The sequence below is a fragment of the Mastigoproctus giganteus genome, chromosome 6 (genome assembly GCF_048544385.1).
Source record: "Mastigoproctus giganteus isolate SK-2022 chromosome 6, ASM4854438v1, whole genome shotgun sequence".
NCBI classification, from domain to species: Eukaryota; Metazoa; Arthropoda; class Arachnida; order Uropygi; family Thelyphonidae; genus Mastigoproctus; species Mastigoproctus giganteus.
Genome location: NC_143580.1, coordinates 9,525,215 through 9,546,545, shown reverse-complemented (window position 1 = coordinate 9,546,545; position 21,331 = coordinate 9,525,215). Strand labels below are relative to the sequence as shown.

Here is a 21,331-nt window from a genome sequence, read left to right as displayed (position 1 = left end):
TTGCTGTTTTAAATTTTACACCCCACCCCCCCAAAAAAAGTCAGTGACAAATATCAATTAGTTAGTATGTACATATTACAATACGTATTAATTAGGGCTTTGCACATAAGCTTAAATTTATTTTTATTTTGCTAACTTGTGGAGATATTCTTCCAATTTTCACATTAATTGATATTACTTTATCAATTAATTTTGTTAATTGATAAGGTTCATAAAGTGTAAATTTGTGCATTATATCTTTACTTTCATAGCCTGTCAATAATATCTCTCCTATTTCTGCTTATTAGAATCGCCATTTAATAGAATTAAAATTCAATTTGCAAATGTGATCACAATGACTGGCACTTACTACATATTGTATAGTGAATGGTATTTTATTATGGAGAGTCCACTGTAAAGTGATTTGATTGCAGTAATATCAATTACTGCTGTTTGTTATTTGGTTTTTAGGAGCATTAGCAACTAAGGCCATATTGCTCCGGGATATGCGGTGGTCATTCCCTGACCTTTCCGCATCCTCCGTATTTGGTGGTGACGGGCTCGAACCCCGGTCTAATCAAGAAGCGTGTGCTACGCACTGCTGCTCCTTCCCACCTGGCTACGGAGGCGCCAATCAATTACTGCAATCGAACCCAATGAACAGTGGACCCAACTGTAAATTGGCGGTCAGCTGTATTTCAAATAGATTAGCATCAACTTCAATGATATGCTTCAATGACAGAGGTTCCTGTAGTCAAGATAGGGAAGCAAAAGTAAACTGTACTGTTGATAAATGAGAGCATTAAGGAGGACTATCACTTTAGTACAAACAAATGCACATGATGTGTAGTCCAATAGTTAGTCTGGCAAAGACCACTTGCAATCAACCATCCAGAGAGATTGTTATAGCCTTGGGCTCGATGATAGAGCAGCTGTGTACAAGTCCAATATCACAGCCACCAATGCAAAATGGCATTTGGAGTGATATCATTTCTGATGTTCATGGACTTTAGAACTCTGACAGAAAATGCTATGGAGTGACAAACCTCACTTATACAAGGTTTCATTCTGTAGATGTGTTTGGGTAAGGAAATAGTCCAAAAAGGTGCTTCCTATCACAATGTATTGTCCTGACCATAAAGTACAGCAGAAGAAATCAATGGATGCTTTGACCTTTAAAAAGTTAAAATTAGGTATTTGTAAACAGGAGGAAAATGGAGGGGTTTAAAGTCTACACTGTGCTAGAAATTAAATTCCATTAACAAAACACACATTTTATATTAATACAGCCAAAGGTTGTTTACCAGTACAGTATGCTTTTAAAGATCAGCTCCTTCATCATTTTTCTGTCTGTGGATTTTCTATCAAGAGTATTTCCAAAACTGAACCAGAAGAGAACTAATTCAGTTTTTATTTTTACCCTGGTTGAATATTCTCTGACACTCTGCATTGCTATAAGGAATTATTAAAATGCCAAGAATAACTTATTATATCTTATACTTTTGCACTTGTTAGCTCCCTGACAAAGGACCACTATAAATAATTCTTTCTTCTTTTATACCAGTGTCTGGTAGGGTCTCATAGTGAAACTGACAGAACTGATAACTTTGCTTTCAATAATACTGAGGACTGTAATGTGTGTGTGTGTGTGTGTGTGTGAGAAATTGATCCAATTCAATTTAGTTCAAAACTTTTTCTCCAAATATTATCGGAGAAATAAATTTTGGCTTATTCTCGAAATAGCCAAGGCTAGAAGAGTTTACATGTTTATCGTGTGACTGTGCATATACTGTATTAATCATTAAGAGCAACCAGTTTTCAGTACAACAGTCCATGCATTTTTTGTGGCAGCATAAGGGCTTGAACTCACAATCTCCTTACTTGTGACCACATACGATAAGCACTGGACCACAACTGGCTGTGAAAGTAACTATAGAATGTCATATGAATTTCTACGAACAGTGCAGATATGCTATTAAGGCAGTTCACGAAGTTCTATCTATAATATATAGGAACTATACTGGTAGAAACAGAGGGTTTTTTTTTAGGAGCATTAGCAACTAAGGTCATATTGCTCCATGATATGCGGTGGTCATTCCCTGACCTTTCTGCATCCTCCGTATTTGGTGGTGACGGGCTCGAACCCCGGTCTAATCAAGAAGCGTGTGCTACGCACTGCTGCTCCTTCCCACCTGGCTACGGAGGCGCCTAGAAACAGAGGTGATTATTACATCATACAAAGCTATTATTAGGCTGCATTCTGGGCTAGTAGAAATTTAATGAGAATTTAGAAAAGATAAATTAAATACTTAATTGTATGTTATGGAAATTGCTTTGGTCCTTTCCTATCCTTTATTATCCCCAAAGGCCACTTGGGGATAACAACAAATTAACATTCTGAAGGTTATATAAAAAGGACTGCTACTGTTTTTTCATAGTGGTGACTGCTCTGATCAATTAGGACTCTTAATACAATTAGGCAACAAATTTTATAGAAATTAAAGTTAAAAATAGCCAAAGAATATTAATGAAGTATGGAAGGGGAGCAAAAATGAACAAAACTTGTTGGTTCTGAAGACCTAAACAGTCTGAAAACATTCCTTGAGCAGCATGGTGCATAGGTAAACTGTGTAACCAAAATAAGTTCTTGTGAACTTTTGTGATGATGATGCTGCTGCAAAGACAGCTGTCATTAGACTTGTCATTGCCAATATGTACATAATGAAGTTTTGTTGTTTTGTTGTTATTTGGTTTTTAGGAGCATTAGCAACTAAGGCCATATTGCTGTGGGGATATGCGGTAGTCATTCCCTGACCTTTCCGCATCCTCCATATTTGGTGGTCACGGGCTCGAACCCCGGTCTAATCAAGATGCGTGTGCTACGCACTGCCGTTCCTGCCCACCCAGCTACGGAGGCGCCTAAATGTTTTGTGGTAAGAAAATACCACAAAACGTTTGACACCATTATGTACATATTTCCAATTTGCAAATAAACATAATTATACCAACATAGGTTTGGTGGTTTATTATCTTTAAACAAAGTTTGAAAGCAGTACACCAACAAGCATAATTTGTAATTAAAGATTTCCCAAATACCCAGGGTAAGACAAAGTAAATCCCCTGGGCAGGGTTCTTTGTTTGGGAAGCTATAAGATTAGAAAACTGCACGTTAGCAAACTGTTTTCAAATTATTTAGGTCTTTAGATGTGATGAGTTCCTTCCCCATCCTTAAGTTAATACTTTTTTGGAAAATTTCAATTAAAAAAAAAAAAAAAAAAAAAGAAAAAAAAGGTTGTTATAAGATTCTAGTATCTGTTTATTTGTTCAGTTTAATCAGTTTATTTGCTTTTCAAAGTAAACTACAATTATTTAGGCAATTAGAAAATTATAAATAGACAATTTGATCACCATATGCAAAAACCTTGAATTCATCATATAAATATTTCTGCTTTATGCAGCCAAGTGTGTTATTTAATAGGTTAACTTATTAATGCAATATTGCAATTTGTTCAAAAGCATTCTGGTGACCAAGTAAAGTAATATCAAATGAATATTATGATTAGTCTAGATAAGTGGAGTCGTGGCTGTCATACAAACTCAGTTTCCTCTTTATATTTTTATTGAGATTCATGAAGAATCATGTCTACTTGAAGAGTTCAGAATATAAATCTGAATTGTTGTGGAGCATACTGATCAGATGTGGCATTAGCTTATCACAAGGCACAATTAAGAAAACACTACAAGTATTCAGTGATATCATTTCAAAGTCCTAAGATGGCCTCTCGGATTTTGAAGTGATATGCATAATATTCTTATATTATTTTGTAGATGTCACATACAGTATTACTGTAAATAGATAAAATAATACCGTATCATTTTACAGTAATACTGTACAGTGCTGTAGTCATAAAATTAGCAGAAGGCATACTGTGCTTACTAATCGAATTCCAGAGGATATACCCATATATATATTATCAGTGTATTAGGTGGAGGTGCTGAACTGTCAGGTGTAATTACCATGGAAAAATTGAGAACACATGCATGGTAAAAACAGAATACCTGAAATAAAATGAAATTAAAGTTTAACATAAAAATAAATGACAGTACCTAAAGCAGTGGGTCCTAGAACTTTAACTACTTTGTCAACAGGGGCGGCAGCGAAAATCGTCGGAGCCACCGCAATAGGCTGGGTCTCTGTTTCTGTTATGATGTACACATTGAAAAGAATGTGTACGTATACATCATAGCCGACCCGACAGGGACCAAAAGGAAGGATTATATAAAATATATAAAAAATAATAAAAATAAATAAAGTAAAGCTAAAAAGCTAAAATAATGCTGATAGAATCCTGTAAAAAGAAAAAATGAAAGAATCCAAAAGAGGGTAAAAAAAAAAAAAAAAAAAAACTTACTGTGTGCATGGAAAGGAAAACGAATTAGCTTAGTGCCATTGGGGACTAAAGAAGAAAACAGAAAGTTCACTGTATGGTGTATTTATATCAGTTGAAGTAACCCTGAGTGGGAGATGGGGGGGGAGAGTGTGATGTCGTCAAAGTGAACTGTACCCGTGTGACGGGGAAGTAAGCTATTAAACAAATTAGACAAAGTGCCAGCATAGGGAGAAACAAAAGCTAGCAAAGTAGTGTGGAAAAGACACTAAACTTTGTTTAAGAAGAAAATCCTTCCTTTTGGTCTCTGTCAGGTTGGCTATGATGTATACACACACATTCTTTTCAACGTGTACATCATAACAGAAACAGAGACCCGGCCTATTGCGGTGGCTCCAACGATTTTCGCTGCCGACCCCGTTGACAAAGTAGTTAAAGTCCTAGGACCCACGGCTTTAGGTACTATTGTTTATTTTTATATTAAACTTTAATTTCATTTTATTTCAGGTATTCTGTTTTTACCATGCATGTGTTCTCAATTTTTCCATGGTAATTACACCTGACAGTTCAGCACCTCCAACTAATACACTGATAATAATATATTTGTCTATATTTCATTATGGTTGCCAGTTTTTTCTGCTATTACTACTAGTATCCCGAGTTCCACAAGCTGGTTTAATATTTTTAATTTTTTATACCTTTTCTTGTTTTCTAACACTTTCGGTAATTTCATTACATCTTAATTTTATCAATATTATATATAAATCCAAAGGATATGGCATATACCCTCCATTACAGTCCTGATACTGTAATGTCGCTGTAATTTTATTTATTTTTCAATGTAATTCAGTTAAGATAAAAAATCTTTCACATATATTATTTCTGTTTTTAGAGGGAGAACCCCAAGTGAGAGTTAATCCTGGCGATTTTTAAAACCGCTAATGATACCGGTGAATACACATTAGCTGCAAGTGTACAAATGCTTCTAATGCATACAGGAGAAGGTAGGAATTACTGAAATTTCTAGATTAATGCTTTCCTATAAGCAAACAAAACTGCACAGTTTTGTGTATTATGGCATCACATCACACACTTGCTACTATCTTATTACTGTAAAAAATAAATGCTACATAAATAATTGGATATATATATTTTAAAATCCTACAGTTTCTTCTTGTACTTCATTTTTAAACAAGAATGATCAATTGTAATCAAAAATTAATCTTTTTAAACATAATAAAAGTAGGCACTTAAATTACAAAAAATTAAAATACCTACTCTCATTTTGGAAGGAAAGAGGTTAAAATAATCAATAAATAATATATTCAAATTTCAGACAACTACCCAGTATGCAAATCCAAATATTTCTTATTTTTAATCAGCAGCATTGTTGTTTCTAGCCTACTTCTGTGCACCCCATAACTATAAAAAGGCATGGCCCATTGTGAACTGTGGCACTGAAAATTTTGCTACCTTCAATAATTAATTCAATATCTATACAGTCACAATGAATTTGTAAACTCTTCTGCCTTCAGCTGTCTCAATAATGGAAATTATATATTAATTATGAGGGAAGGGTTCAAATTTAACCCTGAATTTTCATTGTCTCTTGTAGTTCAGTATCATTTTTGGAACAGCCATTTCATATCCTCCCCCCACCAACTCACATTAATTGTACTGGTATGTATGAGCTAGTTGTACCGCACTGGCAATCACTGCATAATGAGGCACAATTAAGAATACAGGTATGTGAGTGGTGTTATTGCATTCAAGGACAGCTATGAAACAATGAGCAATTTTTCCTCATGCTGCACAGCTACAAACAACACCCAATCAAGTGAACATTTACAAATATGCAATGTGTATTCTAGGACAATCATAAGAGCTTTTGCTTTCAAAAAGTGTAAGATGGTCTCCAAAGATGCTCACAATATTAACTACCAATAATACCAGCAACACTGAGTTAGTATATCCTGGACCATCCCTCCCCTTAGAGGTTAGAATTCCATCCATCAGATCCATAAAAGAATTTTTGGGAGGACAGAAGTTAGTATGAGAGCAATGTGAAAGTGCAGGTTCATTGTTCTGTCCAGTGACTGAAAATATGTCCTAAAGAAGTCTATGCTGCAAACATACTAACACTCTCACATTGATGCAACAATGTACATGCAGGAAGAGAGTGCATTGAGAAGACAGCCCAAAAACAGGCAAGGCAATTTACCCCACCCCACATAATTAAAATCAACAAATAATGGTGTTAATGCAAAATAGAACAAAACAGTTTCTTCTATGAAAGGAAGACTCAATTTCAAATACTAATAACATTACAACATAATGAGGTACAAAGAAAAGATAATGACTAAACAAAATTTATTTCTTGCCTGAATTTTAGCTTTAGAATATATATATAGGTTTTTAAAATTTACCTGGTCCTGAACCAGAGGCAGGTGGTGGGGTTACAATATGAACACAACCACGAGTTCGCAAATCCCAAAACCTGATTGTCCTGTCTTGTGATCCACTAATGAACATTGCTCCTCCCCACGTATACAGTGATAAAATATGGCCTATATTGCATCAACAAATTTCAATAAGTTATTTAGAAAAAAAAGAAATAAATATATTGTTTATATGTGCAAAACTTCAAAAATTATGTAATGCGACAGTTCAGATTATCTAGTATATTTTTCAGTTTTGTTATATTTCATTTTTATTTCATAAAAGCTTGTTCTTATTTTTAATACAATTTTTTAAAGAAAAGATTTATAATTACCTTAATTAAAGAAATTAAAAATTAATGCTTATTTTACATAGTATAATGAATTATAATTTATGATTCCAATTAACCTGAGTGTCCTGATAATGCCTGAAAAGGGGTGGCAGTCTCACAGTCGGTAACATAGATTTTGCAATCTCCAGCTCCACCTGTTATGAGAAGGCTAGATCTATTGCTCAAATCCTCAATGAAACACATATCTCTCACTGTTCCATCATGCATTGTAAGTTCTGCTTCATTTCCTGCAAAGAAAACACTTATAAGTATACATGAGAGAGAGAGAGAGAAAGAAAGATTTTACAGGGATTCACTGGAAGAGCCCAAGAAAGCTGCACATAAAATTGAGAAAAAAATGTATGATTAGGTACACAATAATTCTTGTCCTAAAAACAAATCACATTAAAATACATTTAACAAAGTTTATTTTTAAATTTTGCTTTTAAATACCCTTTTACAAACTTTGTATCAGAACTCATAAATTCGTTGTTGGGCTCTGACTAACACGACTGTGTGAAGAAAGCAAACACAAAACAGATCTTAATCATAAAATACTACTGATAAATGAATAGGCATTAATACCACTGCTTGTAAAATTTACAGACTGTCAAAAAAAAAAACACCTCTACTTTAGGGAATAACTTTTATTTACAAAAAATATTAAAGATGGCATATGTGTACATATTTGAAGCTATATAATATCATGCTTTATATCAGGGGTCCCCAAACTATGGCCTGCGGATATTTCAATTAGATCATAAAAATTAATGTTTATATTAGATCACATTTATATTTATATTTATAATAATCTGTAAAATGTTTTACATTTATGTAAAACATTTCACAGATTATTTTAACATTCATCAGTTGATTAATAGTGTTGATGCCTCTGTGTCATCAGCTTAGTCTTGTTAGATATTAATTCTGTTAGTTCCCCTCAAAGCAATTCTTTAAAACATCATTAAAATAATCTGTTAATCTTGACCCTGTTATTAAATAGCAATAGTCATTAAAGACAGCAATTATGGATTTCCTAATCCCTTATCTTGGTTTGTGTCCCCCTCCACAGAGACAAACCCCTTTGTAGTTGGAGTTACTTTCTGCCCATCATGTTGTAAATATTTTTCTTTAGTACTAAGTTAGCACTTCACTTAAGTTCTAAGTTAAACAACTGTTAGAGTCTTATACATACATTTCGTTTAATAAACTGTTATGAGAAAATACAGAACTGTTGTATTGATTGAAGGCTTCACGAGCGCAACCAACTTCAGTAGCCTCAACGAATAGTTTTATGAAAATCTGGCAAAAACAAATTAGTGTCATGTTTAAATTTTTTAATTAAACTGTTTATAAATTTTTTTGTAATAAACCTTAATTTAATTCAAATTTGTAAATAAATTTATGTTAGCATATTTCATAAAATTTTAAGACACGTCAGTGCTTCAATATTTACAAGTATTTTGATTTTTATTCCAGTAAAAATCCCATAAAAATCATGTTGAAGTTGATGTTGAAAAAAAGAAAAGTTGATGCTGAGTGTCTTGTTTTTAATGAGCGATGGACAATTAATTACTTTTTTTGCACTGATTAATGATATATGCATTTGTCTTATTTGTAATGAAGCCTTGTCAGTGTTCAAGGAATATAATGTGAAACATCACTACACCACAAAACATGACTCAAATTATGATAAATTTCAAGGAGCTTTGCTGAAGAAAAAACTCCAAGAACTAACCCAAACTTTTCAAAGTCAACAACAGAAGATTAGAATTTTACTCATCAAAATTTATCTGCAGTCATGTCTTTCAGTGGGACTAAGGCAGCCATTTCCTCTGCTGTAGTTTTCGAGCCTCCCAAATCATTGCCGAAGAAGGAAGGGCCTTTATGGATGAAGAATTTGTAAAACGAATTTGTTTGGCAATTGCAGAAGAAGTACATATATCCTGAGAAAGTAAAGAATTTGGCATCTGTAAGTTTATCTTCATCAACTGTAACCGAGAAGAATTGAAGATTTAGGAGCCGATGTTCAAAATCGACTCGTAGAAAAAGTTTGTGAATTCACACATTTTTCAATAGCAATAGATGAGAGTGAAGATACAAGCTGTACAACTCAATTACTAATTTATATTTTAGGTGTAAATCAAAGTTTTGAAGTAACTGAAGAGTTAGTTACATTAAAAAACTCGAAAAATACAACAACAGGTGAATGTGTCAGAAGCAACTGAGCCTCAAATTGAATTGGGATTTGCTATCAGCGGTTACGACGGATGTCACTAAAAATATGGTCGGTACTAAAATTAGCTTCATGGGTCAGCTTTGTAAATATCTTGAGAGTAAAAAAAAGAAAAAAAAAAAAAAAAACGAAATTTCATCGTATAATTCACTAGCAGTCTTTGTGCAGAAAATTTTTGAGCGTAGATTCTTTCATGTCAACTGTAATATCAACAGTAAATTTTATTCCCAAAAGTGGTCTGAATCATCAGCAATTCAAAAATTTCCTTGAAACTATTGAGGCTGAATACGGTGATTTGTTGTACCACACTGAAGTATGATGGTTGTCAATGAATTGCATTATAATGTCAAAGCATTTGAAACAAAACTGGAGTTATTTAAACATCAACTAGATGTGTATCCCTCCCCAACACACATCTATATGCTAATAGATGTGTACTGGGGAGGAATAAATCACAATAAAATATAGTAATACTGTAGGTGAGTGGTTCCCAAACTACTGAGATCTACGGACCCTTTCAAAAATCAAAAAAGTTTGCAGACCCCTACATATAACATATGCATATGTTTCTCTCTCTGTGTGTATATTATGAACACTGGGTTTTCTGAAAAGAAAATTCAAAGTTTTATGTTTAAACAACTCAACTTTATTCTTATTTTTACATAAATATATAATAATAACCATATTTATCAATCCGTTTTGTGGACCCCCTGGAACTGGTCTGCAGACCCCAGTTTGGGAAACACTGCTGTAGGTGATAACAATTAAACCAAAGGATGAATCATGCTCTAACAATTATAATATCAATGAATATAATGATAACAATTATGTTCATCGTTTAATTCAGTTTTATAAAGTTGCAATCCTAAAACACGATGAAAATTTTTAAAAATGTAAGAGTGCTGAATAAAACTTATTTTGAAACCTACCTTCCACATTACATGTCTCCACATTAAACTTCATTAATTTTACAGTTTTATCATTTGATCCTGTTGCAAGTAGATCTCCAGTAGTGTTCCAAGCTAGGCAATATATTGATCCTTTGTGATGTTTCATTCTCTTGAATAAAACTGTTGGTTGGTGAGCCACATGGTCTTCTCTGGTACAAGTAAATGAGATTTTTCTCAATATATTTATAAAGCTTCTTTATTATGTTATTCAGTATATTTATAGAACTATGAAATATAAAATAAATATTCTTCATTATTCAAAGAAACTACCAATAGCATTAAAAGAAATATAACTTTTTTTTAAATATTATACGATGTGCATACACAAAAGACTTTCTCATAAATAGTGCACAACAATATTTAAGACCTTTAGATTCAACATTATAAGTTATATTCTAAATTATCCAAAGAAACTGACAAAAAAAAAAAAAAAAAAAAAAAAAAATGTGGTAATTTTTTTTTTGTCCAATGGCATACAGTGTGTAAAAGGCCTCTAATAAAATTAGAGTGTGGCTTCCAATATTTTCATCACCGAAACCCTCCCTTTTTTATTATTTTTCCCCTCACTTTTTTTAAATTTCATTTCCTCATAAAACTGCTTTTATTTACTTTTTTCATAAGCAAATCTCTGAATATTGTCAAGTAAGAAAATGCATGATTTTTCAGTTGACCATATCGAAAATAGTTAAACCCTAAGTGGTCCATGCATCACAGGACAGGAACCACTAAACTAAATCAATAATGAGAAACCCCAAGTGGTCCATGCATCACAGGACAGGAACCACTAAACTAAATCAATAATGAGAAACCCTTTTCCCATTAAGGAAAAAAAAAAGCAGTCAGTTTGGCAAAATTTAAAGTTAGAAATTGTAAAATCAAAACTTCATATTTAGCCTATTTTATATATATATTTATAGTAGTAATATATAACAGTAAAGAAGCAAAATAAGCAGAAAAAGGAAAATAAAAGTTATAGTATGTCTAATGCTCCAAAACGTGCAGTGCAGTGCAGCAGTAGAGGAAGCAAAAGGATATAAATGATGTGTGGTTTGTAGAATAAATAAAGTTTCTGTGAAAATGAAAAGTACACAAGGTGCCAGAACTAAGAGAAGTTATGTAGAAGGATGTAACTTCTAAATTCTCCAATTTATCCAGTTGGTATATATATATATATATATAGAGAGAGAGAGAGAGAGATTTAAAATTTTCAGCACATATATAACAAATAAAGGTCTTGATAACAAAATACCACCACCCAACAAAAAAAAAAAAAAAAAAAGAGACTAACAGCACTATTTCTAGCATGTTCACATGAAAGTGAGAAGGTATATTATTTTACTGAAAGATGAAATCAGCAATATCCTCATGAAATTCCATGTAAATAATCACTCCGGTCACCTTTTCCAAAAAAAAAAAAAAAAAAAAAGTGTAAGTGTGTGTGTGTGGTGCAAGTAGAAAAATACCATAAAAAATGTTCAAAATTCTGACATCTTTTTGACTTATATTTATTTTTTCTTTATATAAAATCAGATTACATTTGTTTCAGAAGAACACTGGTGATGTTTTTAGACTAAACTGAGGGGGGGGTCAACTTTCTCATGGACAAAAAAAGCAGCTGATTTGTAAAAACTTTAATTTGCAAAATCTAAACAGCAATACTATACTATACTATACAATTTTAACATTAAAATGAAATTTCAACCCAAATAAGACAAAACAAAGTCAAGATGACAAATAGCCTACACCTAAAAATAAGAGAGAAAGACTCCAGTGTCTTTTAATTATATACATACAGAATGTATATATATACATACATACCATACATACAGATAATGACTTTTCTTTCCTATATATGATTGCAAAATCCCACAACCAACTAGATTTTGATTCATTACCAGTAACAAAAACAGTAGCTGCTACAATCCCAGCAAAAAATTTGTATTATTATTGGCAGTGTTTTAAATTAACTAAAAAATTCATGGATTATAAACAGTATCCAGGAATTGTAAAGCAATGCTTGGATTCAAGCTATGTATTTTTGACAGTTATACAGATAGTGAGACAGGACTATATAAACAAATAAAAGGAATACTGGTTGCCTCCACAACAATCACAAACCTTTTCCAAAATCATTTTGAATCACAGTTCCCAAAATAAAATGTTCACTTAACCACATTTTGTTTCATCGATGACCTGCCATCTTTAAGTGCAATTTCAATAAAATATAATACAGAAATTTATAACTCCCCCACAGAAGTTGTATTAAAAAAAAAAAAAAAAAAACAAGCAGCAATACTGACACCTTCACTTTCCTGGACTTGTCTCTGGCTATAAAAGTGAACTAGAAAATATAATTTAATTTCCAAATATTGTACAGCTAATTGCACAATACTACAATTACAAGTAATCTTCCGAGTAGCCTGAAATTGCACCACTTTACATACTGGCATTGGCACTAAGCCAACAGTGCTGATCTTTCCAGTAGCATGAATTGAAAACACCCTCCACAGAAAGTAATACCCTTATTTCCAGTTTGTTTTTTTATTATCATTCCCCATAAACACTGTTTTAACGTTCATTTTCATTATTATGATTTTGCACTGGCAGCATGTCTGCACTGTTCAGAGAACCTCATATCTGAATGCACAATTACCCCAGATCCTTTTCATTCTCCACTGCCCTAAGTGTAGTACCACACAGCTGATATGTTAATCTGGGATTACTGCTCCCCATATGAAATACCTTGCATTTATCAATATTAAACTTCAATTGCCACTTCTCAGCCTATCTGCCTACTTTGTTGAGATCTTGTTGCAGTAATATACCCTAATTACTGTAATTAACTACCCTGCTAACCTTCACTTGCAAGTGGCTTGTTCAAAATTGTTAATAACTGTATATATTTTTCATTGAACATTAACAAAATATTGAAGCCACTGCTATTCAATTCGGATGAACAAAAATATGAAAACATAAATAAGATATTAAGTAGTTTTATTGAAATTATCATAAGCTAAATTACCAATTCATAAACTGTTGTCCAGTCATCGAAATACTTTACTTCCGTAAACCATGGCCATGCTGTGGCTTCTTAAAAAGATAATAGGTACTATGGTTTATGATGATTTTATTTTATTTTGTTTTTTTACTTTTTATTTCTATTTTTCTTTATTGTGTTATTATTTTATATTCCTTTATTACATATTAGCATAATCTATAAAAATAAATAATTAAAAAGCAACAAAGCCTATCAGGCTGATTTTAAGGTTTCGATGATATTTTTGAAACTGACATTAAAATTTTACCATTTAGATTTCTGAATTTTGCCTAATCAACTGTTTTTTTTTTTTTTTGACTCTCAATGACAAAGTTTTTATTTGTATAGAGGAGACAAACAACAGTTGTATGTAATGCCACTCTTTAGAACAGGTGTTTAGCTGTACAAGGGTTGTTTATGCCAACTTGTGCTTATAACGATTATTTATTTATTTTTTTTCTCTTCAAAGAAAACTGGTTTACATTCATTTCAGAAGTATAACAATGACATTTTTAAACTAAAATGCAAGGATCAAATATGTCATGCATCATCCCACACTACACTGTCACTTTGGGACAGTTTTGGTTGTTGTACAGAAAATTAGTTCCTAATTTTCTGTACAACAACCAAAATTTTGTACAGAAAATTAGTTCCTAATTTTCTGTAAAATGGCAAGGTCAACCCAGTTTCATGTGAAAAGTATCTTGTACCACCTTAATGTTTTCATGTGGCACAAAAGTGGAGAGGGCCTTCTACTCTGCTTTCTATCAGCAACAAATCCAATATTATTAGTATTTGGCAGAAACCATTAATGTCTTATGGTTTGTTGCATTACTTACTCATTCAGCTCACCACCATCCCAGAAAAGCTGTTACTGGCTCCCATACTTCATGGGAGCCTTTTAGCAATCATTTATCTGTAGCTGATACTGAGCTGAGTTGCCTAGCTACTATTTGCCAAAAATAAATAAAAATTAATTTTAATACAGAATATTAAAAGGTATCAAATTCTTTAATAAACATAATTTGAATAAATATTCTGTGACTTCGTGCTTATACAGCATCATTTTAAAAGCAGATAAGTCTTTGCAATCACCCTGTAGATTTGTCATAAAAACAGGGGACAAAAATGAATGTTTTATATACATTTTTAAAAAAATTATTCAAGGTTATTTTATTATTTGAATCAAAACTTTTGATTTAAAACTAACCTTAAATCATTCATTTTAGGATAAGAACAAACCCGCAGCGTTTTGGAGTTGGAACCAATTGCATATAGCTGCCCAGTAGGATGAAACTCTGCAGCCCTGATGGCTTGTGCATCTTCCAGCCGAGTGACAGTAATAAAATGAGGTTTTTTGCCATCTGCAACATCACCACCACCTGATTTGGCACCAAGTTGACCTGGAATATGCTAAAATAAAAAGATAAAACTTCTCTTAAATTCCATGTCATTGTTAATAAAATTTTTTGTACACTACCTCTTAAGTTTCAGATACATTTAAAAAAACTGTTTATCTTCTTTACATGCATAAAACAATACCAAAAACTAACTATAAAACCAAAATATTTCATTTTGATTACCTGTTTAATTTCCTTCCGAAAGCTGATTCTCAACATGACTTTACTGTATTCTGTTAATAATAACTGGAACAGAGTCTTAGGGTCAGAAGACATCATTTCTGATACAAGAAAAACAGCTATGCAAAAATCCAAAATCCTCTGTATTAAATTTAGTTTTCTGAAAATGTCTGTTGGCTTTTCTGTATATGAAAGGAAAACTGACATCCTGTAGATTCAAATATGAATAGAAAATATCCCAGGAAAGATATTCCCTTATAGATATTCCCAATATCTATAAGACATTAAAACATTATCTGCAGATAATACAACAATCAGTGTCACATCTACTTCCCAAAAACTGTAATAAGATATAATACCATTTTCAAAAGAATAAGCAGTGAAGCACTATGGGTTATTTCAGTGTCAGTGCTCATGCCATTGCATTACTTCAAGGATATGGGAAGGAGAGGATAAGGGCAAAAGGAAAAAAGAAAGAGGATAGATGAATATCAATCCTCTCAATCCAACAGATTGGAGACAAAAAAGATTAAGAAAGTTTCACTCAGAAATTCACATATGCAACTACTCATCCTCAGCTTAAATAATGAACTTATTTGTGCTCCCTCAACAGGCAGTGATTGTATATTGTTTTATAGCAAAAGAAATCAAAATTATATAAAACTCGTTTAAGATTCCATTCTTCAGACAAAATCTCATGGTTATGAACATTTTTAGATATGTGTGTTGACTGTATCATTAAAGTTTCACTAATTTCTAACTTAACCATAGTAAACTACTTATCTCATACTAAAGTGTTAAACACTTTAGTATGAGATAAGAATGAGATAACTGGTCATTATCCACAATTATCAAATTGCAGATAACGCCCAGTTTCTAAACAATATACCACTAACTTAACCTACTTCATACAATTTTCTGTGTTTTTTGGTAGCTGTTTAAAGAGCTTCATGCTTTTGCAATGAAGTGTTAGTACTGCCTGAGTATATGCTATCACAGCCTTGTTTGCATGGAATAGCATTTGTTTCTTGTTTAAAATCAATATCCTTAACTTTTCCTCCTGGAATTCTGAGAAATAAAGCTACATAAACTTGCATCACTTGTCACTAATAACACCACTCTGAATGGTTTTCAATGTTTGTAAACTAATAGCTGTTTTTAACTCAAATTTTTTTTACACTGATTTCAGAAATGTTATTAATTTTTTTCTATCATGTACCATTTTTTCACAAATCACTTAAGTTCATGTCATGAGTTGTATTATTGAATGTATTAAGTTAGAAGTAAATGCTGAGAATTTGTAAACTAAATCTTCACATATTGGCAACACTGCCTTCAGTCATTTGTTTCTTGACCTTGAGAGCTCCATGCAGCAGTGTTTATCAGTGTGAGCTCGGTTTATTTTTGAGGTTATTGTGTCAAACTTTCACTGGAAAGTGAGTAAAATGTCTTCACACAAGTGTTTGAACGATCTGCATTTATTACAAAATTGTGAAAGTTATGTAGTCCTCAAACAGAGACAAGATATTACAGAATTTGTAAAAAAGGTGTAATTTGGAGTGAAACTTGGTGACCAAGATAAACAATGGGCTCCACATAAAGTTTGCTCCTGTAGATGCATTGAGATTGCAGAAAAATGGTAAAAAGAAAGCTATGCCATTTGCAATTTCCATGATTTGGTGGGAGCCTAAAAACCGCTGTGACGACTGTTACTTTTGATTAGTTAATGTAGAAGGGTACAAAGCAAAGAGTAAGAAGGGCATTGTGCATCCTAATATTCCATCTACCATTAGACCAGTCCCACATGTAGACAACCTGCCGATTCCATGCCCTCCACTTATATTGAAGAATGCTTTCAGCAGAGAGTGCTGAAAGTGAAGATGAAACTGAACTCTGCACTCCTGAAGTCCAGCCCTCAAGTGTTTTCACAGCATGAACTCAATGATCTGGTAGATTTAAATTTACCAAAGGAATCTGCAGAATTCCTTGGTGCTAGACTTAAGTCAAAAAAAAATCTAGCAAATGGGAAGTTTTTCTCATGGTACAAATACAGAGAATGAGAATTAGTCCCCTACTTTTCTGAGGACAACTCTACAGTTTTTTGTAGTAATATGACTTAATGAACTATTTAGGAATTAGTTATCCTACAGTGGAGACTTGTTATTAACTCACCAAAGAGAAGTCTCAAAGGTGTATTGGTCCTCAACAGAAATAAATATGGGCCAATTCCAGTAGCTCACTCTGTGCATTTGAAAGAAACATATGAGAACTTGAAGGAGTTGTTGACAAATATTAAGTATGAAAAACATGTTTGGTTGGTCTGTGCTTACTGATAGGCATGTTAATTGAACAGCAATCTGGCTACACAAAAATGCCTTGTTTTCTGTGTGAGTGGGACAGTTGGGCAAGGAGTAAGCACTAGGATGTCAAGGTATGGCCAAAGAGGGGTAGTTTGTTGTTTGTATCAAAAAACATAGTTCATAAACCACTGGTGGGCCCAAAACTATCCTCCTTTCACCCTTGCACATCAAACTGGGTTTGATGAAAGTCTGTGAAAGCTTTACCTCAGGAAGATCTCTGCTTCAACTACCATTTTACTAAATTCAATGAAGTATTTTTTTTTTTTTTGGCTAAAACAAGGTATTTTTGTTGGACCTTAAATTTTCAAAGTGATGAGGGAGTGAGATTTTGAGGGAACTATGAATAAAAGAGAAAACAGGCACAGATTAATTTCTTGTCTATTGTTGAGAACGTCTTAAGGAACAACAAAGATCCAGACTACAAGAATATAGTTGAAAATATGTTGGCAAATATTAAGAAGCTGGGCTGCAACACAAGTGTCAAGGTATACTTTTTTTTAACACTTCCACATTGACTACTTCCCAGAAAATTTAGGAAATGAGGTACTAAGAGGAAGTGGTATGTTAAAATGATGGCTGACTATTGCTGTATGCTGAAGAGGGACTGTAAAGTAGTAGTAGTAGTAGTAATGGAGGCATATGATGCAAGAAAGCAAGCAAAAAAAAAAAATTTTTTCACATATCCATTCCCTCTAAAAGTTTGTCCAGTTCCTCCTTGAATTTATTTAAGCTATCAACTTCCACAATAACAGATGGAAGTTTGTTCCAGCAATTAACCACCCGCTGGCTAAAGGAAAATTTCCACATATCTATCGCATTTATGTCCCCTCAGGTTCGTAATCTGCACAAGAGGAAGAATCCCATCAGAATGCAGCATACTCAACCCCTTCAAGGCCTTATACATCTCAATCAGATCACCTCACAGGTGCCTCGTCTCCAGCAGTTTCAATTTGCAGAACTTAAGCCTTTCTTGGTAAGAGGACCCCTTTGTTCCTCTCACCAATCTTGATGCCCTTCTCTGTACACACTCAAGCAACTCTACATCCTTCCTAAAATGAGGCTGGTTGTTTTTTGTTTTTTTTTTTTTAGGAGCATTAGCAACTAAGGCCGTATTGCTCTGGAATATGCGGTGGTCATTCTCTGACCTTTCCGAATCCTCCGTATTTGGTGGTGACGGGCTCGAACCCCGGTCTAAATCAAGAAGCGTATGCTAACACTGCTGCTCCTTCCCACCTGGCTACGGAGGCACCCCCTAAAATGAGGCCTCCAGACCTCTATGCAGTATTCAAGGCAAGGCCTGACCAATGCCTTATGCAAAGGGACAATCACCTTTTCCCTACTAGCAAAATTCCTGTATATAATTGACAATACCCCATGACATGCTCTGGCAAAATGCCTGCAATGCTCAGAAAATTTCATGCAACCAGAATTGGAATGGAAACTTTTTTCTCAGAAAAAGTAGAAGGATGGACCTGCAAGAAAATTAAAGAAATGAAAATTTGACCCATCATAAATCAGTTTTTAAAATGAGTAGTTTGTTTCCATCACATCAGGTTTCTTCAAAAATCACAAAAGTAAATTTGATTTATCACAAATGTTTATTAATTTTGGCAGACTTTGTGCACTGAAATTATAATTACTGAAGCAGTTCATGCAACCAGAATCGAATCTATAAACTAGGCTAATAATCCTGAATGGGTTAATGCTTAATGTACAATTCCCATTGTTAGCTGAAAGTGCAATCTAGTAAAATTCTGCTTTTACTAGACTTTTATTTTACATTTAAATAATGTTGAAAATGCTATTAATTCCAGTGTTACTCTACGTGTTGCACACAGCGCCAATTTTCACCCTGGCAGGAGTTTTCGGAACTAATATATATTTGCACATTCGTTCTGCATGCATTGGATTGAGCCCATTCGGAATTTCATCTTTCTACCACTAAGTTTTCCGGCTAAAACTAGCTGAAGTTATGCACTTTTAATTATAACCACACCATACATACAACAGATCAGAGGAATACTGAAATAAAAACGGGGGTTTTATTTCGTACGTCAACAGAAGTAGTGGGGGAGGAGAGAAATACTATGAATTCGCATTCCCGAACTAAAAGAAAATTAAATGTAAACAAACTCGAAGTGAGTAACACATGAAGCTTACTACGAAGTAAAAACAAGTTTGGGCATTCTTCCAAGTATGCACACTTCTTAAAGTGATTAATGTTAACGTGACTAAAAGGTAACGAATAATCAGGAATAAGAGCATAAATTAAAGTTAATATTTATAAAATACTCTGCGGAAACAATTTAAAAAGGGCCATTAATATGGATTAAGTCATAAATTTCGACTAACTTTTGTTTTGTTTCATCACATTTCACTACATATATTCTACGTTACTTTACAAATTATACATATGAAAACACCTGGCAAAAGTTTTGTCAGTGGTTCACTGGAAAACGTCATCAGAGGATGAGGAAAAAAAAAAAAAAAAATCAATAAAAAACGTTTCATTCTTATTTCAGAAAGGAGAAGCCCATTACCAAACTAACGCGGTGGAACGTTATCTTCCCCACAGGCAACAAAAACAAACCGGAATCGATGGTTGAGTAGCGTTCCGAAAATGGAAGATCACCACAATGCACAAGAGGCTAGATGTTACACACAGGTTTCATGGGTGGAGACAGGGAAGTTGCCCAAATTTGGCTTCATTCTCACGTCACAATAACACTATTAGCCATGGCCTCCAGTATATAATAACTAATTAATGGCCCCTCCCAGTGCGCGGCGTTCCCCACGTACAGTTATTTAATTGTATACTTCAAAAAAAATTCTGCGTTAATATCCCTCTAAGACACATTTTAAAGGTTTAAGTATAATTATCTTAAGGAAAAATGCATTTTGAACGGTAGTACAAACGAGCACATGATCATTTAAGTTTTTTTTTTCTTTAAAAAGTGGAGGAAACCAGATTCTAAATACGTAAATAAAAAATATTTGTAAAATAATTGTATTACCTGTCTATTACAATTTGGGATTAAGAACTAGACTATTTCATTCACTTCCTGTAAATAAAAAAATAAAAACCTATAGAAACAAGCGAAGGTAGAACTTCAACGCATTTCTCAAGTATGAAGAAATACAACCATTCTTTAAAAAAAAAAAAAAACTTTTCATGTACTACCACTCTCCTACCATAGATGAATACTACCAATCCATAATTTTAGGAATTGTTCCCAACTCACATCTACCATCTTTTCAGGTTATCAAAGGACATAAATCGATGAACAATCTTATATTCTTCAGACACCCTTAAAAATTATGCGAACAGGGTTCAAGTAATGAACAGAAAAAAAAAAGAAAAAAAAAAAAGTGGGTACTGTACAGACTTACAATTTAGATAAAAAAAAAAAAAAAAAGCGCTAAAAAACAAGTTGTCGGGAGACTAAAAATTCCAGATACAGGGTCAATAGCCTTTCAACCGTTTAGCTTTAAAATAACTTCTCATCCCCGCCAAACGCAAAGTTGCTTTTTATGATACGGTATTGATAAACCATTGTAGTACAAGGCACCATTATGCCATGACACCAGCGGCTTAGCGTGTGTGGGGAGGGTGGGACACCCCACTAAAATGCGAAATTTTTCAAATACAGGCTGAGCGAGCCAAAATAAAAATAAATTTCCTTCAAATAACGAAAAAAAAAAAGTTTTTTTCGTTCGTTGCAGGAAAACTGAAGATTATGGCTGAAATAACAACGCAAGATGAAATAAAAACATGCTATCCATTCAATTAATTCAGCCTTTTGAGAACATAGGAAGTATTGCTAATCTTCCTAGAAGCATTCAGCAAGATCTCGTTCGAATCGTCCAAAAATCAACAAGAAGGCTTTCAAGAGAGCTTCAAATACCTCAAACTTCAGTAAGAATTTTAAGAGGGCCAGATATTGCGTCAGACAAATTAACAAGGTTAATCCAGACAGGACAGTTGCAGAGGCAAAAAGTTTACTCCGGATAATGGTGGCCCAATAAACAAT

The 21,331-nt window shown here is 33.3% G+C and overlaps 1 protein-coding gene across 1 annotated transcript in view; it reads right to left on the bottom strand.

Moving 5' to 3' along the window:
• Positions 1–21,331, bottom strand: part of LOC150083890 (WD repeat-containing protein 47-like) — a 131,138-nt gene that overhangs the window by 16,341 nt on the left and 93,466 nt on the right. Inside the window, exons 5-8 of the mRNA XM_090375535.1 lie at positions 14,571–14,773; positions 10,303–10,472; positions 7,215–7,385; positions 6,794–6,934 (exon numbers count right to left, since the gene is read on the bottom strand). Of these exons, the coding sequence (XP_090231661.1) occupies positions 6,794–6,934; positions 7,215–7,385; positions 10,303–10,472; positions 14,571–14,773 (685 nt within the window). The remainder of the gene's footprint in view (positions 1–6,793; positions 6,935–7,214; positions 7,386–10,302; positions 10,473–14,570; positions 14,774–21,331) is intronic.